Here is a 27,756-nt window from a genome sequence, read left to right on the forward strand (position 1 = left end):
AAGGAGGGAGTTGTATCAAAGGTTGTATTAACCGATTGGAATTGTTCCCACTAATTTGGAATTGCTTGAACCAGGAGGGGGAGCTACTGCTTAACCCAACAGCTCTCCTATTGTTTAAGCAAGAATCGGTATTGTGAAGCTGAAGCAGGAAAATGTCACGTAAGACCCATCAGCAAAACAGATTTGACATTTCAAGTGGCTAAGCTGCTTGCTGTGCTAACAGGAGGTCAGAAAGAGAATTTAAGTCCAAAGTGATTTTAAGCTCAAGCTTATTGAAGAACAGCTGATAAAAGCAAATCTTAAGAACTATCCCAGTCATGTATCATAAGTAGTAAAAGAACAAAACTTCAGCCTCTTCCCTTTCTTGCATGCAGGTATCTCTTGAGTTCAGATTCCAAAGGCTGAGTTCCATCAAGTACTAAAATTCCCAAACAAGGCCTTGTTTAAAACAATTTATTTTTACAAAAATTAAAAACAAGTACTATTTACAAGCATTTCAAATACCAGCTCTAAACCTTCGTTCCTAATAATGAATTGTTTAAGCTTGTTTAAAATGTATGACCAAGTCAAAATTTGAAGTTTGCCACGTCCAAAACTTTTGTGGTTTTTTTTTTTTTTTTGTTAAATAATGTCATTACAGAGCTGCTGAGGAAGAAAAAGAATTATGGAATGACTTGATGTTTAAAAGTCAGAATCCCACACTGTTCATCCATTCTCTAGCTCTGTTTCAGATGTTTTTAATGAAAAGAAGGAGAGCTGTTTTGGAAGTTGTTAAGCATAGAGTAAAAAGGGGGGAGAAGAGGAACAAGTTTATCCATTTTCTGAGTTAACTGTGTCAAAATGAGACTAAAATTTGTAGGTCAAGTTGAAGAAGACTGAAGTCAGAATATTGGTCCTGTCAAGAGGTTCTCAAGCAAGAATTAATTCCTAGGCCCTCTTAATCTCTATCTAGAACAGTTTAACACCTGTAAGAACTAAGCCAAGGCTCAGTATGGCTCAAGCCTGTACCATAGAGAAGCAGAAACTATGAAGCTGACCAGATCTACTCGAGACACAAGTAATATCCATTCCCATTGTTGTTAAAGCAAATCTCCAAATAGTTTTAGCTGCAAGGATCGTTTTTAATGTTATCCTTTCCCAAACCTCTGCAGTGATCAAAGGGAGCATGTTTTCCACAGACTACACGAAGATAAAATAAGCAAAAGATGAGGTGAAGCTGTCACCCTCACAACATGCAGAAGTTTTAAAATAAGCTTTCTAAAGCACAATTTGCAAGTTTATGTGCACGTCTGTGTCCGACTTCACTGGATTTCCAGGTCCTTGTCTTAAAGGAATACTATTACACTGTTAAGTCTTCCTTGCAGATTCTGTACAGTATAAAGAGGAAAAAAACAGAGGTATACACAGTAGTTTCTGTCTTTTGCCCTTCGTATTAAAAAGATGGCAAATCACAAATGCTGGCATTAGGAATTTAGTCAACTCTGTCCAAGGTTTCAAATGAAGATGCAGCTCTTCAGCAAGACTGCAGACCTTCCAGAGATCGTGTACTGTGCCTTTTGAGACACCATTAGGGAAAATGGGTGAGGACAGCAGCTGCCAATATAGTAACCATATTCTGCTGAGGGCTACCACCTATCATGGCTGCATGTTGTTGATAATAGCCAAAATGCTCATTTTCTCCTGGGCTGAGTCCACATCTTCATTTTGTTTCTGAGCCACTCCTGTGCCAAGACCATACAACCGCCCACAATACTTTGCATCATCAATTGTATCCTCAAAAAACAACTGCGGAGGGGAAAAAAAAAAAGGAAGAGAAATATTATTTAATTGTTCCTCTAAACTGGAAAGCACCTAACCTTAATTAAAGAGCTTGTCTGAAGTCAGCCACCTCTAGGATTCAGCACAGGCAGTAAGACAAAGACTGGAAGGAAGAATGAAAGGAACGATTCTATGCCAATATAAACAATTCCTATTACTGACCATTTTGAAGCGTGATACTCACATGGCTCAAAAAGAAAAACAACACCAAAAACACATGGTTTGTATTGATGCTGATGGATAAAGACTGGAGAAAGGAGAACCAAAAACACTGCACTACCTCTTTCATTCTGAAGAATGCCATTCCTGTGAGAAGAGAGTCTGATCCTGCCTGGTGTTGTCTTCCAATTCGCTGCAAATCCAGTTGATCTGCCACTTCTTGAAGGCCGCCCTGCAATGAAAACAGACAAGTGTATTTTCTAAACATCTATGTCTTACCATAAGTGCCACACTTCTCCAGAACACAACTGTTAAATATTGTATGCAGATTCCAGCAATACACACACCGTAGCTATGAGTGAAATACAATGATAAATACTGTTCAAGAATGCAGAAATACTCCACTCAAATTTAGGTGCCTCGCTTTCCTGTTGCAGATACATGAGATGACTGTGGGTACATTCACAGGTTACAAATGCTGCACCTTTCCCACCCTTTCCTGAACCAAGGCTGTGATTCAGTACCTAATTTTCAACCTAGCAATTAATCAAGCCATGGAATAGTTCACGTAAGACAAAAAATATTCCACTTTGTGCAGGTGAAAAAAAAAATATGAGACACGTGGTTATGTGAACATTTCCTATATAATAAACACATTGACAAGCTTATAACTAGGGAGGGAGTACCTATTAGATACAATTTAGCCTTAGGTGTCTGTGTGTGACTTCGGGATTTGATACTCCAGTTTAGAGAGACAACAGTTCTGTCATTCGGCTTCCTGCATAAGTGCAGGGGTGCTGTCCATCCACCCCTTGTTTGCATCGAAGATGTAAGTACCTTGAGGTTTTTGCAGCTCTTCATTAAGTATTTTACATCATAGATAGATGGGAAGAAAAGGTTCAAGATATGGAAAAATTCATGTTCCTCTTCAGGTAACCTGGAATCTGTCAAGAGCTTCACCATGTAGCCGAAGTCATAACCACTGAAAACAAACATACAGAAGCCTGATAAACAACACCTGCACTCAACTGGTATTAATGTTACATTCGTCGCAAGAGGGTGTTTTTCTATACTTAAAACCTTCTTTTCCGTAGAGGAAAATGGTAACAGCAAGAGGATTTGCAAGCAACACGTGCACAGAACACAGATCGCAGCAGGTGCTGATATAAAATGAAGTACCAAGTGTGCTTAAAGTTCACCTTTACAATTTTAAACTTACATTAAGAACTGCACAGCTTCTAAAATTCATCTCCTCAAAATCTGTGTCAGTTTCCATGGTCCAAAGCAGCAGCATTTAAGCCAAAAAGAGGAATCTCGCTCTGTAGCACCGGCGATCATCTCAGACCTACCTGTGAAACGACAGCCATTTCACGCTGTCACTAAGGACGACCCCTGAAGTCATAAGCAACTCAGCAAAATGCAAGGTATCGATCCCTTCTTCTTCATGCTTCTGGAACTGCAGCCCAGAGCTTGCAAGGAGGTCTATGGAATCCTGAGAGTACATATCCTCCCTGAAGGAGAAAAGCAGAGCTTTGCAGTCAAGATGCTAACAAGTCAGGCTCGTTTCAGAAAGATTTCCCACACGTCGCATTTTGGAAAATCAGAGCGACCTGCAGGCTATCCATCTCTGAGCTCCATGTTTGTGTCTCTAGAAAACTCCAATCACTATTAATACCGTTACTCCCATGCATTTAACAAGATGTTCTGCAATCTTAACCCAACATTAATTCTGTTGCTACTGCCAAATCCAAAGAATGCACCTCCATGGAACTGACACTGAAAAATATCACTGAGGTAAAGGAAGTAGGATAGATGATGGGAGAGAAAAGGGAAGTCATCCCTAAGAGGAAGACATACACCTCTAAAGCACCAAGCACCACTGCTGTCTATGTTTTATTTTTTTTACATCACAGCACTATGTTACCTTATTATTATCTGCAATTCTATCTTAGGGAGTAAACAAAATTCATAATACTCGTCTACAGAGATGAGTGATGATAAGCCTGGAGGAGAGCTAAGCAGGCACCCAAGTTTCATACTCCTAAGTTCCATCTGGAGGTGGGGGACATGACAACAGAACAAAACTCATACCAAACACGATAATTTTGAGTCAAATAGTGATCACAATGTCAAAACCTCTTTGTTATGACTTCAATGCTTTTAAGAGGCTGACGGAGTTGTGGAAGTAAACACTACAACTTCTGTTTTCAAGAACAGTATGATCAGCTTACATTAACAGTTTTTTGGTAATGTTCTGTTTCACAAAAATACTGATTCCCAAAGAGAACACACTTTTGCCAGAGAAACTTTCTCTATTTGCAGGCAGCTTTCGTGACATAGATGCTGAACTTTTCATTATCTTTTCCTGTGTAATTATAAAGAGACTTGCTTCAACTGTAGCCCAGGAAATCATAGCGTGGAAGAGTCAAGAATAACTGCCACACTCATTTTAACACGATTAATTCTCCCAAACACGTGTGATAATTCCACCAACACTTTTTCCCTTTAGATGGCAGTTTACACTTTAGCAAAACTCTGTAAAGGGGCATTTTCCTTTTCACTGAAAATGGCACGTTCAATTTATTTAGCAGAAAGATATAGATTTATATATTTCTATATGCATTTAACTGATTATATAAAATATATGGAAATAAATAAAAAGCATGTAAAGCTTAAGATCATAACATTAATCCAGAAATACTGCAATTCCTGTCATGCCATCACTGAGCCTCACATAATCTGTTCTGGTATCTCTATTTTCAATGCTCAGAACCAACCACTGACGATGAACATATGGATTTCTGCATTTCCAAAGACAAGCACACTTCAGCACTGGAAGGGGGTATTACTCCCTAGCACAGAAGACTCACGTAAGGTTGAATTTGAAGTTAAACTGCCAGGTGTTGATCCCAGAAGGATATTCTCCTTTCTCATTTGTGAAAGTCAGGCCCAGCTGGATAATTTTCAGAAGGTCTACGTTACACCGAAGAAGCTGATACTGATAGTCTATGGAACTGCGGAATTCACCGATTGGCCTTACAACCACCCCAGGAAACTCCGTGTCCTAGAAAAGAAGAGGAAATCTTATCCCATATTCTGGCAGGAGAAAAAAAAAAATACACACACAGTGTTCTTTCAAGTTCTAAATGTAAGTTAAGTTTAGCACTCTCACCAGTACAGATCACCGTAAATTTCATAGTTACTAAAATAATAGCCAATAGCTACCCTGATGGAAATTGCTGCAAATCAAGACAGACCTTAAGAACAAGGCAACCATACTGATTTCTACTCTCAAGTCAAATAACATCTACTGACTACAGCACACACAAAAACTTTCAGAGGATCCAGTACATGAGAGAATTTCTCCCTTGCACATCTTCCTGTACCCACTCTTACAGCACAGCAATTACAACAGGCAAACAGACCAAAATGAGATGAAAGCATGTTGAAGCAAGGCAGTTCATTTCCAATTAGCATACAATTTAAAATATACATATATATATTCACTGTTTACTTATACAACTTTGTTCTGCACTGAGTTCTACGCACTCTGAAGGCACATGTATTATTGTATGTCATGTTTTTGTTACAGAACTCTCTCCGATCTTTGAGTTTAGCATTCCCAGTCAAAGCTGTCATAACTGAAGAGTATCATAACTCACCCAGGTTAGCTATGCGAGTGCCTGGCTCCTGCCAAGCAGATACAGACTTAAGAGCAGAGAGAGATTCCTCCCATCTGGAGGATATTCTGCTGCTCTGAAATAAAACTTCCAAACATGCTGTCATATCTACAGCCAGAATATTTTTCTTCTGGAAGAATCAACATGTGAGCACACTAAAAAGGAGTCACTTCTGCTAACAAGTTGTCGCTTGGGAGTTTCTCGTCCTACGGTTTCACATCAATTTCCACAGCCAAAACAGGCAAGAAATTTACAGGACAAATATGCTGGGGAATCTGAAGAATTGTACACCTAACCCTTCCACCTTCTATTGTATAAACTAATACATGTCGAATAGCTTCACATTCAATTAATACCCTTTTTTAAGGTGGTTTCCCTCTTCTCCACCTTTCCATCAATGCAGAACGAAGACAAGACATGCAATGTTCTGGAACATTTCTCTAGTGATGAGTTTTCTAATATTTCACCAGTTAACTGCTACCTTTGTTTGATAAGGGACTAGGGAAATCACTTCTTGCTCAAGAACTACTGCAGAATCACTGACATTGTAAAAGAATCTCTTGGTCCAACTATCACATGCCCCTATTCCTTCAATAAGACAAACAGGTCAAGCACCAAACATTTACCATTGCGATGTAGCTGTAACTTAGCACAATCTCTCGGATTTTCCTCATCTCTTCCTCCAGGTTGTTGGCCCACACCTCACAGATCACCTGGCTGTTCTCCGCCAGGGCTGCTGGCATCCTGCCGGGCCCAGGGCACAGCCAGCTCCCCCCGCCTTCAGATGGCAGCGTACAACCGCAAGCCGTGCGATCTAATCAGCGTGCTGCATCAAACAGACAGAACGGCGCTCGGTGTGAAAAAAGAGCTACAAAAAAGAACGAGCCAGCACAGTACGGCACGCCTCCACAGCATCACCGCAACCCCACGTACGCGGGGCTCGGGAGCCTCTACCAACGGCCGCCCCGAGGCAGCCGGCAAAGAACAACGGCCCCAACGCCGCCCCAGACCCGGCTTCGGCGGGAGCGCGCCTCGCCCCACAGCCCGCGCGTCCCCACGAGCCGCGCCGCCTCAGGGCAGGGGCCCACCCGGCCGCCGCCCTCCGCCGCGCCGCGAGGGGCCCCGCACCTGCTGGAACCCGCCGGGCCCCGCCGCGCCGCCTCCCGCGGGCCTCCCGAACCCCGCCCGTCCCCCACCGCTCGTCCGCTCCGCCGCTCCCCATCGCCTTCCCCTCCCCCAAGCGCTACCTGCCCGGAAGCTGGGGCCGGGCCTCTCGCCTCCGCGCAGGCGCGATGAGGCCTCCGTCTGAGGCGGGATTTCCGGGTTGCCGCCTCGCTCTCGCGAGAGTTATGGCAAAGCCGCAAGCGGCGCGCGGTGCGGTACGTTGCGGCTCGCGCACGGCGCGCGCTCCCGCGGAGGGGATGGAATCGGAGGGGGCGGGGAAGGCGGAGCGCCACGCGGGGTTCTGCGCGCGGTGCGCATGCGCAAAGCCGTTGTCCTTGTCGTGCGTCCGCCCGGCCGTGGGCTCGCGGTGCGTGACGTGGCGCTGCGCGCTCGTTAGGTCGGGAAGTGCTGCTGCTCCGCGCTCGGGAGCCGCCGTCTGAGCGCTTACAGCGCTGCAGCCGTTACAGCGCATCTCTGCTGCTGCTTCAGAATTGTCGTCTGTGCAACACTGGGTTCATTTCCTCGCGTGGCCTCAGCTGACTGCTTACCATCTCCACACAAGCACTCGTGCCTCGGCTGAAGCAGCTCTGAAAGCCGCTTCGCTAAGCGCTGCTCTCTGTCAGTTCACCTCAGGGCCGTCAGCATCCCTTGAAGCGTGCTTCGATTCGCAGTTTATCTCCGCTGTCGATAGTTGGCGCTTTGCGTGCTCAGCTCGGGTCTGTGCTGCATTTGCAGAGGGGAATCTGTCACCTTCAGCGGGGAGAAAATGCCGTTCTTGCATCGCTCGGAGCCGGGCCTTGGCGAACACTGCCTCACGCTGAGGGTTCTGATGGACGTGCAGCTCAGGGCCTGGCCGACAACCTCTGTGCTCAGAGCCGCCCTCTGACCCGGACTGCGGGAGAGAGCAAACGAAGGCATCCTTTACACCAACCTTAGAGGCTGTAATTCCTTCAGGTAGAACCCATATCTGAACTGAACAGAGGTTACAAAGAAGCGTTGACATCTGTGCAGTTCACTCTTATCACCTCCTTTAGCATATTAGATTAAAAGTGCTACCAGAGCAAGACCGAGTCCAAGTAACGTGCTGGACAGCCTTTATTCTCATGGCATGCCGGTTTCCACTTCCTCCTTGTCAACTTTGCACATACCTGAATAGCTTGGAGGAATCGCATTGCTCCACATTAAGTCCACGATAAATAACAATTAGCAGCAACAGCTGAGAATTAACAACCCTTTCCCCACTAGGAAATAGTTTGCATTAGTCAGGGGAAAGTGTCAATGGGAGCAGTAGCACAGTCTCAAATGTGGAAATAAAGCAACAGCAAAAGAGATGAAAACGGCACGAGGCTGGGGGGGGAGTTAGGAGTATTCCTTCCAGAAAAGGCTGCTTGATAGAAACGTAATGGTAGGTACAAAAATCAGACAGAGACAACAAGGCACCACCATTACTGGTGCTTGCAGATCACTGCAGGTCTCGCTGCTCCTAGCTCACAAAACAGCAGCGTAAATTGCTTCAGCCCCGAGGGGCCGTACGATGCTACCTGTGAGAGGAAGTGGTCTTTCGTTTTCCTTGCATGGAAAAACAAACGTGGTAAGTTATGTCAAGTGACACCCTCGTTTCTCAGAGCTTAGTTTATAATAGGACACTTTATATTGGGTAAGTAGTATAGATTGGGGCCACATCTGCATAATAAAGGCAACGCTCCTGCAAGTTACATCTTGCAGTGCTGTAATTACAGACTTTATGGTCGGTAAGCATATTTAAACACAACTGAGCCCAACCACATTCTAACCTATTTGCATTTCATCCTCACAGATAGAACCAGTACCTGTAACCGTTTGATGCAGCGACAGCTGTGCAGCTTATAGATGCAGTGAGACATGATGGAACTGCTGGCTTTTGCCAAACTCCCCTGTAACCCACATGCGTTTAACAAATACACCTTTGACCCGTTCAGTTGCACTGGCATCAGCAACTTTGTGCTAAAAACACAAGCTGGTGCCTGGTAGGAACTACTTATCTTTAGGGTAAAGCTGTCTTTTTTATGATCAGATACAGCCATTCAGCTCTTGAGGAAAAACTCTCACCTGCAGAGATGTGTTCTGAGCACCTGACTGAGTGGCAGCATGTGCACATGCACAGGGAGCAGTGCCAGCACTAACAGTGACATGGTGCTGGCTTCACATGACTCGTCTGGGAGGGGACAGCCAACTCCTGCTTGGAAACACCCCAGCGCCGGTGCCTAAACCCTCATAAAGCTTCCACAGCAGTAGTGAAAGGTGAGGAGTTGTACTCTGGGCTCTGAGCAGACACAAAGGACCTCTGCTAGGCTACAATCAGCGGGAGGTGAGCAAAGAGACAGAGCTCAAAGGTATCGAGGCTTGAAAATACCTGATTGAAACTGAAGAAATCACTAAAAGGCAATATCGTATGCGTGTTTAAAATACAATTGTAAGCTTTTCTAGGGACTGTACTTGCCTTCTGAGCTATGCAGAGCTTGGCACGATAGGAGACCCACCAGACATAACATCTCGTCCTGTATCTGGCTGTACAGTGTGGCTGATGTGCAGCTGTTGTGGAGAGCAGGTAGGTTGTCCTTAAATTCTCCTTCTGTAGGTTTTGTGCTTTCGCAGAGAGTGGAAGACGAGGTGGTTTGGCACTGCGTGTGCACTGCAAAGGTTGATTCCAGCGGAGTTCTAAACTAGAAGATTCGAGCAAGAGGGAAAAAGGAGTCCCAGGCAGCTGGGCTGGCAGCCAGTCCATCACTGCAGACATCTCCAGTTATCCCTGCCAGCAGCAGGAACGCAATGCTGGGTGCAGTGCAAGGGGAAGTGGGCACTTGTGCAGTCTCAGTATGGGGACTGTCTGGGCAACAAGAAATGTAAGGGGGCATGAATAATAATAATAATGGACATTGTTAATGTGAAAAAAAAATGCGTCGTCTTTTTTATCAAAGCTTTCTAACAGTTTGGTGGTTGTTTTTTGTTGGGTTTTTTTTCAGCTGATGTTCAGCGTTTTAAAACGAGGCCTGGACATACCAGTGCTTTCTGATAGCTGAGATGTAAAAGACAAAGCAGATCTCATACTTAGTTGTTGGAGAAATGATGAAGTACATGGAAATAAAAGCAATCGTTTGTACCGGAATTCTTTGCTGCCTAAAGCCAGAAAAAACGTTGATTTACGGTTCCGTTTGGATCAAATTTTGTGTTAACTGGTTAGAGATAACCTCAAAGGAACTTCTATTTTAAACAGCATTGGTTCTGTATAGTCCTTGTAAATAGCTGCAGACAGCTGAGGTCCTCACTGGTTGCTTCAGGGCTGTATAACGTGCCAAAAGAGATCAGTGCCAAGCAGTTGGAAGGACTTTCTGTTTGCTGAAGCAGCCCTGGATACATGAATGCTTCTGTTAATATACCTGGGGTGTTCTGAATGAGAAAGGGTATTATTCAGCAAAAAGAGAGCAATGGGGAAAAACACAGTCCATCAAAATGTATCTTGTTTCAATGGAAATAATGTGAAGTTTTGTTCTGTACATGGGGCAATAAAGGTAGGACATTGAGATTTTGGGGAGAGGGAGGGTAAGCAGACGGGGCAGTACTGTTTCAAAAGAGAAGGTTTTGCTCAAGAAGGGCTCCTGTGATAATCTGATTCTTTAAAAAAAAAACAGGAGAAATAGAAACTCTTTTGCAGACTCATAGGATGTGAGGCTCAGCCAAGCAAAGGCTCTTTCTCCTCCTAGCAACTCCAAGCAGAGGTGCATTCTCCATTGCGCCCTTTGCATGCAAAGATGCAGCACTGCTGCAGGGAGCTGCTAATGGCAACTGAGACATCTGCCCCCCTCAGATCTGGTGCTGCGCATTACAGGATCGTCTACGAGTGGAATAATCTCTTACCACAGTCACTACGGCCAGCACTGTTCACTGAACTGTCACAGCAGAATAATTTCATTGCGCTGCTTTCTGTCCCTGCTGGTTGTATAGATGTTAGTGAGGCATACAGCAAAAGGGTAAGGGACGTGGGTTATAACAAGGGACATTCTGACCAGATATTAGGAAAAAAATCCAGGAGAGGTAGTCCAACACCAGGACAGATTTCACTGGGAAGCTGTGGAGTCTCCCTCCATGGAGGTGCTCAAAGCTCAACCCAAGGCTCTCAACGACCTGATCTAACTCTGTAGTTGGTTCCATACTGAACAAGAGGTTGGACCAAGTCTCTCCCGAGTGAAATTCGGTTGTTATTTTATGTAGTGAAGTAAAACACCTTTAAAGAGTAAGGAAAGTGTTGGAACAGGGACTGGAATGGAGCAAAGCACCAAGGCATGAATGGGTTATTCATGTGACATGTTTCAGCCTTAGTGGTGTTTTCATAGAGATAATGGGCACTCCTGCACCGAGAGGACCTGTGTGACAAGATGGGAGCATGCTATTTATTGCATAACATAAACTCCTTCATCAAGATCGGGAGGTCTTTGCAATGAAGATAAGATCAGTTTGTCCCATGGCAAGTTATTTATGTTGTTCTCTTCAGACTAGCGTGTTATTTGTTATTGTAACTCCTAGGAGATAGTGTTCTCCATCAGGTATATTACAGTCCCAGTATATTTTACCAATGAAGTTTTGGTTGGCAAATTTGATGCAGAGGGGGGAAAAAAGCCAGAAGTTCTCATAGAGTAGTTCTGTTAGCTCAGAAAATGTCACAGTGAGGAGCTGTCTTCTCATCTTCCCACTGGAATATTTACAACTCTAGCGTTGAAATACAGGGTTGGGAGTTGGGGCTTGTGGCTCAGATCTCTTCTTGCCTGATTTCTTTTTCCTTCCCAGAACTGTTTCACTTCAGTAGTTCGGTGGACTGGCCTCATCTTTTTCTGTCCTTGAGTGAGCAGGGATGTAAGTAGGAGGAAGGAGTCCAGTTTTTCTCTCTGCTGCCCACTGATCTGCAGGCTGATCTGTTGTAGGGAAACAGAGCTGGAAACACTTGAATAGACAGAGCCACATTTGTGAGGCCGTACCCAGAAAGCTCTCATCCAGTCTCCTGGATAACGTGATGGTTTCTTTTTGGCAGTGCATTCCTCCTTTCTGAAACGCCGCAAGAGGAGTACTCCCAAGGCACTTGCTACCACCATGAAGGTAATAGAATATCATCTCTCTAATGAACCGTTTTCTAACTGTCTGTACCTTAGACAGGTGCCTTGGAGTCTTTGTACCCAACCACAGTTTGCCTGTGCTTGACTATTGTTCCAAGTATGAAGAGCGAAACAGATCAAATTGTGCCACACTCAGTAGATCTGTCATTCATGCTATTAGAATTCGTGTGCTTTTTTTCTTAACGTCTGCGTGAAACCAAGAAAACCTGAGGGAATGTTCTCTTAGCTTTTGCTAATTACGTTTTGTGATAAGAGCGCAGCAATATGAAAACAGCCACGCCATAATCCCTATGGCCGGCACAGCACACCTCCTGAAACAGATCTTCCTGTGGCCAAGGGGAGCAATTCAGACTCAGCAGCTGCTTCAGCCTTGCGCTCCATCCTTCCCCTTTTTTCCTTTTTCAACTCAGAAGTGGCGATAAACAGCCCGGTCAGAGGAGCTCTGTTACGAGGCAGCCACCTGCCCTTTGGCTTTCAATCCTGAAACTGACAGCTATTTCTGTCATGAGCGACCACAGCGGCGATGATTTTCTCACCGTGCTCTCAGACTGTAACTTGCAGTTCCTCTGCCACGTGGGTGAGGGCTGCACGGTGCTCTGCTGCGTTAATACTCCACGGCACGAGCTCACGTTATAGCAGTCAGGGTTCTTTTTGTTTTCACTGTTGTCAGTTTAGCAGCGTGCCTTCGTTATGGCAGAGCACGCATCTCGTGTCAGCGTTTGCTTGGCAGTCTGTGCAGGGCTGTGCCTACTGAGTGCAGTGTGTTCCTGGGACAGATCAGGGGACAGGGCTGTACCGCAGCACACCAGCTTTGGTTTGGGCTGCTCTTCCATTTGAGTTTGCTACCCTTACGTCCCCATCAGCGCTATGGGAAAATACTAACACCCATCAGGAAGTAAGGGAACTTTTGTAAGGCTTTCTTTAGAGCTTTGTTTCTTATGCAGTGATGAAGGATGGACGGGGCACAGAGTAAATACCTTAGACTCGCAACTGATGAAGTGATTTGCTGTTGTTAGTGGCGCGTTCTTCCACCCTGCAGCTGTACAAAGCTCACTCAGATCACCTCTTATTTCAGATGAAGAGAGACTCCGGGTATCCCACCATGGCTGCACATCAGGACCAGGTAAAGACTCAAAGTCCATCTTGTAAAGGAAGTGTTGAGCAGGTGCCTTGGAAAGCTGGATGAGCTGGATAACCTTCTAGGAGCAGCAACACACATATCAACTCTGGCCACTTTAGCACAATGAGAAGGTCATCACTGGTCATATTGAAACATTTTCCCAGTGTTTTTTCCCTCCCAGTGGACCGCAGCTGTAGCACTGAGTGGTAAAAGGCCTCTTACTGTTGCTTGCATGGCAAGATACCATAATACTCTGCATAACCAGAAGCTGTGCCACTCGGCTGTGCCCAGCGCTCAAAGTGGTGCTGCTAAACAATCTGCTTCCCAGCTGGTGTGCCCCAGTCTCTTTACCTTGCAGGTAGGAACTCCAATTGGCACTTGAGCTATTTAGCAAATTGCACAAGGCCTTTAAGGGCAAGATCTTGGGCGATCAGAGTTTGGAAACCTCTCCGCAAGTGTTGCTTGCACGAAGAGACACAGGGTGGTAGCACTCGGACTTGACAAACAAGATTTCTTTTTAATGTGAAGTTCTCTGTCCCTGCAGTTCGTGTAATTACAGTGCATGGGATTCATTCACGTAATCACTTCCAAACGTGTGGTAAAAGCACAGCCTCCAAACAAGGCAGCTGGTATCAGAAGGGTTGGAAAGCAGCTGAAGTGCTGAACTTTGGCTGCTCCCCATCGTGCCTCAAAGCAGGACTCTGAGGTGGATCAGGAGTCATTCAGTTTTGTGAATCTTCGAGATCTTCAGCTGGAGGACACTGAAGAATCAAACACCAGTCGGCCTAACTAAGAATTGCAGCTCTCTAAAGCTTGGGAGCTTTTCTTTGGTGTGTCTGCCACCTCAGGAGAAAGAAGGACGTGTAGGATAGAGCTCTGTTAAAAGATTCAAAGTATTTTATAGCTTCTTATATCTTTTTTTTTCCCCCTAAAGAGCACCTGGATGGTGCTCCAGGCTTTAAAGATTAAGAAATCCTGATCTACCATCAGCATGCATTAGTGTAACACGGACAACGTGGGTACAGCTGGAAGCGTGTGACCTGGGAGAGCAAATGTCCAGCCCCAAACCCAGCACGTACTGCTGCGGGGCTGGGACAGCTGCCTTCTGCCAGCCTTGCATTCGTAGTGGAGTACACCCACTGATAATGCTGGCAAATGATTGCGTTGCTTTTAGTGTAAGCCTGTAGGGGTCACTGACATGAAGCTGTAGGTCAAGAGTCCAGGAGATTACTTTCTCCTCAGTTGCCAACTTGACAAAAACGGAGATGATAGGAACAAATGTTTATTTCAGTGAGGAAAGTTTCAGTGCTAATGAGCAAAGTTCTGTCCTGGGACAGATAAATATTGCTGACAAGTTCTGGGCAACGTTTAATATTCTGTAGCTGTGACAGAACCCAAAAGAGCTCCTAATGCTGAAAGCTGTGCTGAGGGTTCCTCCGTATTGCATTACCCAAAACACAGCTGCATTCAACAGCTACTCCTGAGCTGCCTCTCTTGTTTGTCCTCCCTGCTGGGAGAGGACCAGGACAGCAGCTATGAATCATGCTATTTTTACTCCGGTCTGTTTTTGCAGCACAACACCACCAATAAAAAACAGGAAGGACAGAGTGATGCACAGAGCACCAACTGGTCATTACACTGTATTTGTCTTAGAGTTGCATCTGTTTTTCAGTCATCCTGCAGATAAATATAGCGCATACTCACCTGAGAACACTCAAACTGAGATGTCTGAACTCCAGTCAGTTCCAGCTGGGGCTATGCTGGAAGACAAATCGTTAATCATGTAGTTGTCATATATCTGATCAACATTTTTAAGTATTTACATGTTCCAATATATTGAATACCGCTTTCTGAATATTCCTCTTCCTGGAATCAGAAGGACTCCGCTTTGTGCAGTTCGAGTCCTTACTGTGCTAAAGGAATCGTGTTAACATCGCAGTGCTCTCTCTCACTGTACACGGGAAGATTCCTTCAGCAGATAACATTTCCATGAGTGAGAGCAAGGCTTTGGAGAACGCTGTGCTTTAAGAAGCTGAGTGTTTTAACCCCTTGTTGCTCTGCAGTTGTTCTGTACGGATGGCACGTGGTGCCTCCTGGGCGAGCTGTACTCCCAGTGCTAGAATTGAGTTATATCTGTGATGGGCTAAAGGCACGGCACGAGGCAATGTAATGTCCTGTATTAGACCTCTGTTATGGGGGAAAGGATAAGCTTCTGAGCACACGAGCCTGTCTTTAGAATCAGTCTTCGAAGCTGAGAAGGGAGCTGAGACAAGGAGATCTGGATCACCTGAGCACAGCAGTTCTCCATGACTGCAGGGGGAGAGCCCATTGCATACTGGGAGGGAGAACAAAGTGGTGGGGTGGGGGAGGTGCTGTGATGGAGCACCATTCCTTACCCCGCCGTCTTCCACTCCGACTGTTCTGAGTTGTCCAGAAGCCCTTTGTAGCACAGTTCTTCAGGTCCTGAGAAATCTATCCAATAAAAACGGGGAGGGAAAATTCCGTGGTCCTTAACGGCTTTGTTACTACGTTCTTTAGAGTGTAAAGCAATACAGGCTGACAGGAGACCACCTGTACCACAAACCTTTCAAATACAAAAGCTCTAGTATAGGGCAGCAGCATGCACTTAACTCTTGTTGCCTGTGCACAGGAAGAGAAGCTCTGGGTTGCCGTGAAGATGTCTGCCATTGTCCTTGGCTCAGCCCTGCTCATATTCACTGCCTTAATGAACTCTGTTTCTTGGTAAGCCTGCTCAGACGAAAGGGGTTTGAGGAGAAGTGTATTTGTGGAGAGGGGATAAGTGGGCTGTGAGAAGACAAGTGGCTAACAACACTTATTCCCACAGGTATGTGCAAAAGATCTGGGATACTTCGGGCTACTTCTGGCAGACAACATGGCTGAAGCTTTACGACCTGTTTGAGGGAAGGGAATGGTCGCTTTTCCTCTTCGGTGAGTTCCTCAGGTTAACAACCCTTTGCTGTGCGAGGAACCATTCGTGCAGTGCATCTGAAATGGAACACGGATGTGCCATCCTCAACCCACCACTTCCCGCACTGAAAAGCACACGCAGCCTTCATGGCAGCTACAGCTGACAGCACAACCACGCTGCCTTTGGAGTGGTTCCTCACTGGACCCATTACACAGGTTAAAAATCTATCTTGCTGCTGCTGCTGAAAGCACAGAAATCGCTTCCCTATGTAGATGCGCTCTTTGCTGCTGTGAGAAATGAGTGACTCAGTAGAACTAATTTCTGAAAGTCAGAGTAAAATCAGTGAATTTTACGCTTGCTGTAGTACCTACACAACCCTTCTCCATCTGCAATTAACTGTTGGTGAACAGGCTCGGCAGGGATGTTGCAAGGTCCCAAGGATCAACTCAACCTTATCCCATGTGTATTTAAATGTCAGCCGTGAGGTAGTTCCACAGCCTCCCAGAAAAGCCCCCAGTTTTGCCAAATTCTAGCCTATGGGGCACTGATGCAGTTTAACCTCCTCACCATTCCCAAGGTCTCAACTGGGTTTCAGAACCTACTCAGATTCCATTTTAAAGCATCACACGTAGCTCCTAGTGAAGTCCTCTGGATGCTACTCCATTGTATTTTTTAATCTGTCCATAGCTCCCGAGCTATTTAAGTATCTGTCTCTTCCTCACGTCACAGGGGCTGCACTGGTTCCTAGCCTTGCTTTTTGGTGCTTCAATGGAATCCTTATGGTGGCTGATGTAACAGGAAAGCCAACCTTCATTACTCGGTATCGCATTCAGCTGGGCAAGAACGATCCTGTAAGTATTTCTGTGTGCTGCTTCTGCTAGCCAATACTTCCTGCAGTCTGTTAGTTCAGGAAAGGGGAGAAGAACCACTTATGCTTTTCTCTTCCAACCAGATAGGATCCAAGAAGAATCAAGCTAAGTATTGTATGTCTACTGCAGATGAAGGCAATTCTTGTAATTAGGAATATGATCAGATCTTGTTATCCTGCTTGTTAACCAATTGATCCTACAGCTAATTAACAAAAGCAGCCAACAAATCTTAAAGCTCTTTGTCCTTCCAACTCAGAGTCACAGTGCTTCTGATATAGCCTGGAATCCTGACTTCTTTTTTGCAGGTGGACACACAGAAATTGCGACAAGCCATCCACACAGCGCTGTTTAATCAGTTCTTTATCTCCTTTCCCATGCTCGTGCCCATGTTCTATGTAATGAAATGGTGGGGCAACACCTTCAGCAAGGAATTACCCACTTTCCAGTGGTTTCTTATGGAGCTGAGCATCTTTACCTTAATAGAGGAAATCCTCTTCTATTATTCACACAGGTGAGCTGAGCACAGAACACAGGACTCTGGTTTGTGCCCATGCTGTTAAGCTTATGCCCATCTCTTGTAACAGCAATGGTCCTGGTGCACCCTCTTCCATCACTCTTGTATTTAACCCATCCTTACTGCTCGAGGCTTAGCTGCTGCAATGCTGCTAGGAACTACAGCGAGCAAAAAAAACTCCAGAAGTGGCAGCTTAGGAAGAGAACAACAGCTTTTTTCTTTGCAAAGAGGAGGATGGGACTATCCTGAAAGAAAAAAGCGTAAGAATTCAGTGACTGATGTCCTCTTCACACGAACAGCACCTACAAAACACGGCCCAGCTCCCAACACTACAGGCTTTCTGGGCAGTGACTCCAGCAGTGGAGGATAAAATTGAAGCAAGAAAGGAAAAAGCCTGCAAGACCGAGCAGAAGCAAGCAGTGCGTTCTCAGAAATACACAGATCTCCCTTTGGGGCAATGGGAAAAGAAAACACAAGAGGCCATTTCTTACTAAGGGCCCAGGAAACCTAAAATCCTGTCCCTAATCGTTGCCAGTCGGAAAAGTCAGAATAGTGAAAATAGGAAATGAGTCTTTTACTAAAACGTACTCCCAAAGCTGAGCAAATCAGCCTTTCATAGACCTGATTTTATGGCATGTATCAGAACTTAAGTTTAACATCAACCAACAGACAGTGAAACCATTGGATGAGGGCTGAGTGCTTAACGAGAGGAAACCACGGATCCTACACTGCCATTCCCGGCTCTGAGGTCTGTTTTAGATGGGCACAAGCAAGTCTGTGGGGGATGTTCTGTTATTCCACATTCCTTTCTTATGGGGTGCAGAAGTACATTTCTTTGTTCTCTTTACTTAGGCTTGTTCATCTCCCACTCCTGTACAAGCACATCCACAAGAAGCACCATGAATGGACAGCCCCCATTGGTGTGGTCTCCATTTACGCTCACCCATTAGAACACATAGTAAGTGGATTCTCCCATGGTCACCTTCCGCTTCCTGCACGGAGTGGGGTCTCCATGGGATGAGGAGCGGTGGGAAGAGATGCAAAGCAAATGCTTCCTTGGAATCTTCTTTCTCAGAAGGGAAAGCTAAGCTGCATTTCCAGGAAGCCAAGCTGTAGAAGTGCTGCAGTGACTGTCTGTACTGCACTTCACTAGTTGTAAGAGCACAAATCCAAGGGCCTCCGGTAGATCAAGAAAAGTCTGAATGGTGTTTCCTTGAGAACAGAGCTTCCACTTCTAAATACCATCTCCTGTTAATAAGAGGCCTCGGCTGCTACAGCAGCTCCGTGAGTCTCCCTCTGACAGACTTTGGCTTATCAGAATGACTTTTCGATGCAGTAAGCTTGTGATCTGGGCACTGATAGCTATTTGTGCCACCGGGAGGGCACAATGAATCGACACAGCTGGGATCATCACATTGCTGCACGTGTCCACACATCACGTGGACTTGGAACCTTTTTACAGCTTGCTTTCCCAAGAGCAGTTTCAGCAGTATTCCAAGGTGATGCTGAAAATCTCCCCTCTGACTCCAGGGTGAGCTGCTGGAATCCTGCTGCCCTCATAGCCCTGGTTTGATCTCACACCTTTTATTGCAAGTTTAGGGATCTGGGGCATTGACTGTATTGTTGGCTCAGAGTTGAATTGTATCTTGATGATTGTGTAGTTTTGGTAAGGTATTTTCAGAGGGATCTGTCCTTTGTGCTGCTTGCACAAAACTAATAGACCCAAGTGAAACAATCCAGCTCCTAGAGGACAGCCTGCTCGTCGTGGTCCCATTAATGAGGTGGTTTACTTCTCTCTTCCAGCTCTCCAACACGCTGCCTGTCATGACTGGCCCGATGCTCATGGGGTCTCACGTGGCTGTAATCGCAGCGTGGTTCTCCCTTGCTCTTGTAACAACAAGCATTTCGCACTGCGGTTACCACCTGCCCTTCCTGCCATCGCCAGAATTCCACGACTTCCATCACCTCAAGTAGGTCCCAGCTTCCCTTTCTCCTCCTTCCTGTGCCCTGTCACTGCCGGCAGACAAAGCTCCTTTCTGAGAGCCAAGTGATTTTGCATCATTCGTGTACAAGCAGAGAAAGCTGTCCGGTTCACACGACAGCAGACCAGAACGCTGCCAGGTCTGAGAGCACTTAAACAGAGCTTTGGTTTCCAAACCAAGCTGCCTTCCCACACCACTGCCATTCACCTCACTGACATCTACCCTCCATCAGCTGACTTGGAGAGCTTATCTAAAGCACAAACACAGCAGCCAAGTCCGAGTGTTTCAAGTGTCCGAAGGTGACACGGGAGGAAAGCACGGAGCGTCTAAAGCAGCAGATATCACCTGGACGTCCCCCAGCACAAACACAAAGACAGTTCCCTGCAAGGCCATTCCTGGAAGTTCAGAAGATTCTGTGTTTGATCTAGAATCAAAACAGAGCACGGGCAAATCACATGGCACAATAAATCTGCTGCAGCAATCTCCGTCTCTTTCCCATACACTGAGATTAGTGATGGTGATCAGGTAATGCCTCGGCCAAACAGCCTCAATTAACCCTTCTTGGCAAAGGTTCCCAGCTCCCTTTTACACTGGAGAGAGCAAACTTTCAGTACAGTGTTCAGGGATACTTACCAACAGTGGAAGGATAGTTTCCATCTCCCTGCTGTGCATTAAATTCATACAAACACTTCCTCAAGCAATTTGCTTCTCCTGCAGAAACAGAAGACGTGGTAGTTCTAATGCAACCTAAGTGCAAGGCAACACCCAGAACACGGCCCCAGTTCTTGTTACCAACCATTTCAACTGCAGCTCGGCTCAGATGCTGTCTGGGCAGAATGGCTGTGCCAGCATCTGCAGCGCTGGGAGCACAGCAGCTCCACATGTCTGGGCAGCCTGGTCTCCAGGACGTGGCAAGGTGGGCACCCAGCTGCTCCCACAGCTCTGGGCTGCTGGGCAGTGGTTCAGGGCAGTTGTTCAGTGCCACTGTTCCTGGATAACGATGTACTGAGGGGTTCATCAGAGCTGTGAGGCAGACAGGTACAGCAGCAGCGATCAGGTGAATGGCTTATCAGAGCTCTGAAAGGAGATGGGAATAGGAGGGGTGAGATAACTTTAATACCTTCCTGTGATGCTTATTCTCTGTTTGACTTCCAGGTTCAACCAGTGTTACGGAGTCCTGGGAGTGCTGGATTATCTGCACGGAACAGATGATGTGTTCAGACAAAGCAAAGCCTACGAGAGACACAGGGTCCTCCTCAGCCTCACCCCGCTCTCCAAAAGCATCCCAGATATACCCAAGAAGGCAGAGTGAACCCTCCAGCCTGCAGCTCCTGCAGAGCCCAGGGACAAGGAGAGGAGCAGACAGTGAATTACACTAACTAGTATTTTACTTGGGAAACAAGTTATTATTCACAAGTAATGAATCTCAAAACTGAACTTAACACGATCCTTGAGATGACTGCATGTAGTGCCTGTTATTTTCCACCTAAAGCATGAAAAAACAACTCTAGAAAGTTATTTCTAAACCACTGCACTGCTTCTTGGTTCCAGCTGCCTACATGTAAGATGCATTCTAGGCTACGTGGTTGTGGGAGTTGCAGAATTCTCATTGTTAAGGTTATAACTTTTCATAGGCCATGCCATGGCCTCTGCCAGCAGCATTCTATAACAATAGCAGTATGATCACTGTAACTACCTAGCACAGGAATCAAACCCACATGGCTTCACACATCCCCTTCATGCACGTAACAGGCCTGCTTTTCCCTCAGCAGTTTTTCCACTCTGTAAGTTGCAGGTCTGATTTCAGGGCTCTTCATCAACACTCCACAAACCAACCTCTGCAAATGCAGAGTTTCTCCCATAGGAAAAGTAAGGACAGTTGGGAGCTGATATGTTTTTCCTGTTGAATTTATATGGGAGGAAACAAGAGCCCTCCCAGTCACTGTCCCCACAAGAAGGAAGGTCCCTTCAGCCTGGAATCCAACTGACACAAGTCCTGCTACATCAGCTCCCACTGGTGAGCCTGATGGGTGTCAGCCCACGGCAGCAGCTCTTCCTGCACTGTCCTCCAGTTCCTCCAAGAGCCCTGCACCAGCCCAGCCCATCCACAGAGCCTACAGCCCCCTGGGGAAAACACAACGGTTAGCAGAACAGAAAACCCAAACCTCACTGTCTTTTGAAGTTTTTATTTTTATACATTTTTTTTTTGTATTAAAAAGGAAAAAGCATAATTACCACAAATTACAAAGGACTAAAGCATTACTAGAATAATGAATCACATCAGCCTAGAAAGCAGATACTCTGAATAATATTAATGTTATAATACAAGCTCTCATTCAAGTATTTTACATTTTTCTCTTTTCCTTTTATATGCGATGATGATCCTAGCACATGGGTCAAAGATTATGTACTATCGACAGAAGATGGATCATGTACAGCGGGCCATATTAACAAGATTTTCCTCCCAACTGATAAATGGTCTGTGATGAGTCATTTTAAGTTTGTCTCTACGATAAATGCGGCTGAAGAAGGTTGCACACACTTTCTAGTCTGGGGAACAGAAGGCTGAGGTTGGGATATAGCCAGTCTGAGAAGGGCCAGCACATCGAACCATCACCCTGTTGTTCCAGCCACCGAGGCTGAGGTCTCACCCACATGACCTGAGCGGGTCGGAGCAGGGAGGCAGAGCCTCCCCTGGGCACAACTCAGTGACAGTTGTGAGATCCAAGGATTTCCAACCCCAGCAGGAGCGGACCAGGCTGGGAGAGGAAGGGGGGGGAGCAGGGCAGGCTGCCTTCCCTACGGGCATACATCTGCACCAGGGAGGCTTAGGGACCGAGTGCTGCGAGCACCCCTCCCACGACAGCTGTCACCGTCCCCAGCCCACCCACAAGACTGCCATTGGGAGATGGGGACAGGAGGGCAGCAAAGGCCTTGGGTGACCCCGAGTGCTGCAAAGGGGCGGTGGTACCTGGGCCGGTCCATGCTCTTCTGGAGCTCCCCACCGAGGGGATGTGCTTGTCACAGATACGTCGGTCCTATGTTCAAGTGTCTGCAGAAAGTGAAGCTGTAAACTACTCATTGAAATGCTGCCCTCCAGGCACCCACTCCGTGCCACTGAGATGAAAATTTGTTTTTAAAAAAAGTCATTCTACCTGTATTGGAAACTTTAAAAACAAACAAAAAAGAAGAGTCAGTGAGGCATTTAACATCAAGTGTAGCAACCCTCCCTTAAAAGAGCCTAGCATCCATTTCTAAACAGTGACAGTGACATAACCAGTCTCAGAGGAAACAGGAGAAAATAAGCATTGCAAACACAGCTTGCTACATTTACAGGTTTCTTTTTTTTTTTTTCTCTTTTTCTTTTTTCTTTTTTTTTTCCTTTTGATAAAAACTGGGAAGGCATGAACAGCTAAAGGCCCCCTCTGCACCGCCACGCTGAACGCGAGGACACGTGGCAGCGCGCTGAGGTTCACAAACCATCCTTACAGTACAGTCACCAGTCTGAAGCAATGCGAGCAGTTGCCAAACCTCGAGGGAACCCATGGGCTACAGCAAGAAGCTGCTGACGGGGGGTGCAGCAGGGAGAGGGACAGACAGGCAAATGGAGCAGCAGTACTAATATTATTATCATTTTTTTTTTTTTCCTTTTTTTCCCCAAATGAACACATGAAGCCACAAAGTCTCCTCTGAAACACACCGTCCACCTCCACTGCTGACCTCTGCCAGAGGTTCGGAGCTGCTGCGAGTGCCTGCAGCCACGCAGGGGTCAGCGAGTGGCACTGCAGTCACAGGAATAAGAGCACCTGATTGCTCACAGCGTTATAACAACTATTTTAAGAAATCATTACATATGATCGTGATGAAGCATCCAAACTAAAAGCAAGGCCAAATTCCTTCCTCAGCAGGAGGACAAGAGGGATCCAAGCAAAACCCCACTCTGGACAGCTGTCCTCTTTCCCTGCGGTGGAGCGAGCCACGTGCAACGCCTGAAGCACAGTGCCCGATGCACACGGCTGCACAGCACCAGCAGGGTGTGCACACAAGAGGGGGAGCAGTGCAGCCCCATCCCTATACCTGCTGTAGGACACGAGACAGCCTTGCAGAGCTCGGCCCCCGGCAGTTCCACTGTGCCTGCAGATGTCAGCTCCTGCCCTGCAGCACAGAGCAGCCGCCTCCTGCCCCAGCAGCACCAGCTGAGCAGGCTGTTTGTTTCCATCTTCCCTTCGCTCTCTGAGATGCTGCTGTCTGACGGAGATGCTACAAGGCACACAGCAGCACACAGCCTGCTGTCTCCTAACAAGAGACCGCCACGGCTGGGATCTCCCCTCTGATCTCCTGCAAAAGCCACCCTCAGCCACACCAATGCAACAAAGCACTGACTCAGAGGGGAAAACTCTTCCGTGCCAAGGCCAAACAGAGCCTTAGCCGCAGAAATTAGAGGGATAATTTCAGATCAATTCAAGTTTCAGAAAATTCTATGGGACATTTCTTAGCGTCTTCTACCACCTGAGCAATTCCACAGCCTGCTCCACAAGGAACATCTCCACAGCAGGAGTTTGTTTCTCCTAATTTCCTATTTTGTCCGTTACTCAAAAGCAGATCATCGGCATCCAAAGAACACGCACCAATGAGAGGAACATAGGGAACGCAGCAAGGACCACCTGCAGCATGTTCAAACCCGCTGCCACTTGCGTACAACCATCTAAACTTCTCTAACGGCCTTGGTCAACCCCAAGTCCAGGCTCCAAGGCTTTTCCTTCCAAAAGCAGGGCCAAACCCTGCCACATCCATAGTATCAGAGATCCGACTCAGCTCACAGGAGAAGAGAAATGCGGACGTAACAGTCGAGGCTGCAGTTACACCAAAGCTACTCGCCAGCCCAGCCTGTGTACGCTGGGAGACCCGGAGCAAGGTGATGACCCAGATATAGCATCCCCAAACCCGGCCTCCGAGCGGCACTGAGCTGCAGAACACTGTGATAGCAGCAGACAGACCAGAACAAGATCACACCATGAGGGAACAGTGATGCAGCAGCTGCCCAGTCTCACTCAACTCCTGGCTATGCTCTCAATCCCAAGTTCACAAAGCTGCCCTGTAGACCAGTACCTCTCCCTCACCTATAAAGCAGGACTTTGATGCAGTATCAGTTTGGGAAGGCAACATCAGCCAGGGTCCAGCAAGCAGCTGCAGCCACTCCAACCTCCAGCCCCTTGGCCATCTCAGCACCTCGAGTTCTGCTCAGCACCTGGCTGTTCCCACCTGCAAGCCTCACAGCCATACAGACACAGCCTATGGAGATGGCTCTGTCCTGCAGCTACAAGACAGTGCTGTATTGACTTCGAGATACTTCAGGGAAACGTTTGTTACCAGCTTTTGATTTTGCAGAGGACAATGCAATCAGCTGCATCTTTCCACAGCCCACTGAGTGTCCGCTCTGCACCGTGCACACAGTATGCTCACAGCATGACTAGAGTCTCAACCAAGCCAGCTGCAAAGCACAGGTCCTGACTCAGGACACAGAACAGAGGAGCATGGCGAGCAGCTCTCACTGAAGAGGAGCTCTGGGCTCAGGGCACAGATCTCACACCTGGACCATGCGCCCACACACAGCCACGTGTTTGTGAGGGATGCAACAGACACGGACCTGGGCAGGATTTGCTGGCCACAGCCCAGCCAGCACTGCACAGCACAGCCCCCACAACATTGTCACAGCCCACAGTGCAGCTACCCAGGCAACAGCCCTCCTCCAATGGGCAAGTCCCTACTGGGACACAGAGCAAGATTCACTGGCTGGAAGCAGCAGGAGTTGCACTGCGTGTCAGACAACAGCATCGAATTGGATGAGGGCCTTGCCTGCCCTCCCAGCACCAAAGTCCCTTCAGCTGTCTTGATAGATGCTGCCCACCTCCCAGGCACAACCTAGGCCGCCCAGAGAAGGCCAAGTGATGCCACAAGCGCACAGTCACCATTGCAGGGAGGATGCTACAGTGGTATGTACACAATGTAGGACTTCAACTACTTGGCGAGCACAAGTCTGGAATATGACTGCCCTCAGTGCCTTCCCTGCAGGAGCATCCCAGGGAGCTGTGGGTTGGAGGGGGGCACAGGGCAGGTGGGCTCGGCAGCAGTGCCGGGAGGAGTCTGTGGGTGTGGGCCAAGCGCCCAGCACACCCTGGGGCACGAGAGGCCAGCAAGCCTCCCCATTCCAGCTCCACCATAAGGCAACTTTTTTTTTTTTTTTTTTGTATTTTGTGGTTTTTTTTTTCTTCAATTAATATATCCAAGGAAGAAAGCAAAGGGAGATGTCTTTCTAGAGTTTTCGTTGTTGTTGTTGTTGTTGTTTTGGGGGGTATTGTGTTTATTTGTTGTTGTTTGTTTCATTTTTCCAAGGGAAAAGGAAGAGAAAGGCTCCTTCAGCAAAGTCCTGTCTTTGCATGCAATGGGCCCTGGGCAGACGGCTGCAGCATCCACACAGATTCAAGTCCAGGTGCCTGCTGGCCTCCCAGCTGCCATCCTCACAGGAAGGAGTCACAACAAACCTATCCTTGGCAAAGGTCCTTTGGTTGACTTCCAAATTGTCCGTGATGGAAGGGAGAAGAGGTGGGTGGAGGGAGAGCCAGACCCGCAGGAAGGTTGGAGATGAAGACGCTGGGGAGGACGGACCGGGAAGAGCAACAGGGCTGGGTGCCTCTAGCGATGGTTGGTGTCGAAGAAGCACTGCCAGACGTGGGATGGGAAATGTCAGCCAGGTCATGGAGATCGGAGGCTCCGCAGCACTGCAATGCTGTGGCTTCGGCCCCTGCTAGGGAACCTCACTCCTCCGAGCTTCCTGGCCGGGCTGCCCAGCGATCCGAGGGGTGGGGACACAAAAGGAGTCACCAGGGCTGCACAGAGCGGACTTGTTTTGGTAAATCTGGACAAACTTCTAGCAATAATTTAAAACTTGATATATATATATATAATAATAAAAAAATCTCCCCTTTCCAACCCAGCCAGAATATTTTTTTGAAGATACACTAAGACATGAGCGTGTGCACAGGAGGGGAGGGATGAGAAGGAAAAGCAAAGGGTGGGTCTGGTGGAGGCGGGTCTGGCTCTAGTCAGGTTTGTAATAGCAAAACGGTGTTTTAGATGCGGATCATCTTTGCTTTCCAGCCACAAGAGAAAAAAAAAATCATGTGCGTTGAAGTTTCTCCCAGCAGGCTATTCCTGGGCATCCACATTCCAATTCCCTTCCCATCCCACCCCTCATCCACTTATCTGAGCCAGTCCCCCACCACCAACCCATCCTGTCTCCTGGAGGGAAGCAGAAGCTGCATCCTCTCTACTTCCCCACTGTCTGCGACTCCACAGCAGGGACTTGCTGGCTCAGGTTTTTGGCATCCTCTTGTGCAGGCTGACTGGGTGAGGCGTGGGCTTGGCTGGATGGGCACTGGCTGACCGTTTTGCTGGAAGACTGGGATGGGTAGCGCTTCCTGCCATCTCCTCCTGACGTCGTTGGGTATCTCTTGTGTCCACCTTCCTCTCCCATGGGTGGCTGTAACAGAAGCAACCCAGGATCAGCACAGCCTCCAACAAATGCACGTTTTCTCCCCTGGATCAGGAAGCATCCCTGCTGCAGGCTTCTGACTGCAGCCCCTCTGACTCACGAGGAACACACATACCTGCCCACGTCACACAATATTAAGACAGCTGCTCTCCTCTCCAAATTTACCACTGCCAGAATTGCTGACAGTCTTCCAAGAAAGACCAAGTTGTCACCCTGTGCTTAAGGCACCTCCTTCCTCCTGAAAGGGACAGTGTCCAGAAGTCTGGGAGACAAAGCTACACAAGGCCAGTTCCACTCAAGCCATTAAGGCTCACTTTCCTCCTATTTTTTTCCTCCCCCTCCAGATCATCAGGGAAGAGACACTCATCCATTTCCCCAGAGAGCTGCCCTGAAGCTGATGCACAATATTCAAACCTTGCAGCATCTGCTCTGCTTTAGGGCTACCAAGGCAGCAGTAACTGGAAGCCTGACTGATGGCTCAGACAGTATATGAAAGGCCCAAGAAAAAAAGAGCTAGCATGTGCCTGCATGGGCAGTGCATGCAGCTCGGCTGCTCCATCCAAACTAGCAGATATCCCTCTTTCCCCACCCAGTGATTTATCTGCCTTCATCATATCCATCTGATCCACATCTCCTAACCTTCACTCATCTCTGCTCATATCCTTGTGCTCCAAGGATGGTGTGTAAGCCTTAGCTCCTCAGCTCCTGATCAGTACCTGATGTAACAGTAACATCAGTTACCTGATGTGGCAGTAACATCAGCACAGTCCTGCCATATCCAGCCTTACTCATTGCCCAGCTAATGTACAAAGAATGGCCTGGACT

At 47.2% G+C, this 27,756-nt stretch overlaps 3 protein-coding genes and 1 long non-coding RNA gene across 20 annotated transcripts in view; 1 reads left to right on the forward strand and 3 right to left on the reverse strand.

Moving 5' to 3' along the window:
* Positions 1 to 438: 438 nt before the first annotated feature.
* Positions 439 to 6,960, reverse strand: CNOT8 (CCR4-NOT transcription complex subunit 8). 3 transcript variants are annotated; one of them, NM_001030618.3, is made up of 7 exons: positions 6,905 to 6,960; positions 6,284 to 6,483; positions 4,848 to 5,041; positions 3,327 to 3,488; positions 2,815 to 2,959; positions 2,099 to 2,209; positions 439 to 1,785 (listed from the first exon to the last, which is right to left on the reverse strand). In NM_001030618.3, the coding sequence occupies exons 2-7, from the start codon at positions 6,398 to 6,400 to the stop codon at positions 1,636 to 1,638; spliced, it is 879 nt and encodes a 292-aa protein (NP_001025789.1). In that variant the 5' UTR covers positions 6,401 to 6,483; positions 6,905 to 6,960; the 3' UTR covers positions 439 to 1,635. The 3 variants fall into 3 exon arrangements, with proteins under 3 accessions (NP_001025789.1, XP_015149258.1, XP_015149257.1); XM_015293772.4 differs by having other exon boundaries at positions 6,854 to 6,960; XM_015293771.4 differs by having other exon boundaries at positions 6,786 to 6,960.
* A 26-nt stretch (positions 6,961 to 6,986) lies between these two features.
* Positions 6,987 to 21,855, forward strand: FAXDC2 (fatty acid hydroxylase domain containing 2). 10 transcript variants are annotated; one of them, XM_046900358.1, is made up of 12 exons: positions 6,987 to 7,036; positions 7,557 to 9,193; positions 9,279 to 9,408; positions 11,884 to 11,948; positions 13,041 to 13,088; positions 15,736 to 15,827; positions 15,931 to 16,034; positions 16,744 to 16,865; positions 17,189 to 17,394; positions 18,250 to 18,355; positions 19,201 to 19,367; positions 20,535 to 21,855. In XM_046900358.1, the coding sequence occupies exons 4-12, from the start codon at positions 11,943 to 11,945 to the stop codon at positions 20,689 to 20,691; spliced, it is 1,008 nt and encodes a 335-aa protein (XP_046756314.1). In that variant the 5' UTR covers positions 6,987 to 7,036; positions 7,557 to 9,193; positions 9,279 to 9,408; positions 11,884 to 11,942; the 3' UTR covers positions 20,692 to 21,855.
* LOC107054526 lies at positions 15,930 to 20,468 on the reverse strand. The gene is made up of 2 exons (XR_005839620.2): positions 20,176 to 20,468; positions 15,930 to 20,090 (listed from the first exon to the last, which is right to left on the reverse strand). It is a non-coding gene; the product is annotated as an uncharacterized LOC107054526 (long non-coding RNA).
* The window catches only part of LARP1 (La ribonucleoprotein domain family member 1), a 43,608-nt gene continuing 37,401 nt past the window's right edge, over positions 21,550 to 27,756 (reverse strand). For all 6 annotated transcript variants that reach the window (XM_015293913.4, XM_015293912.4, XM_040647167.2 and 3 more), the window contains one exon: positions 21,550 to 26,919. In XM_015293913.4, coding sequence (XP_015149399.2) covers positions 26,707 to 26,919 — 213 coding nt within the window. In that variant the 3' untranslated portion in view covers positions 21,550 to 26,706. The remainder of the gene's footprint in view (positions 26,920 to 27,756) is intronic.

Source organism: Gallus gallus, chromosome 13 (genome assembly GCF_016699485.2).
Source record: "Gallus gallus isolate bGalGal1 chromosome 13, bGalGal1.mat.broiler.GRCg7b, whole genome shotgun sequence".
In the NCBI taxonomy this organism is placed as follows: domain Eukaryota; kingdom Metazoa; phylum Chordata; class Aves; order Galliformes; family Phasianidae; genus Gallus; species Gallus gallus.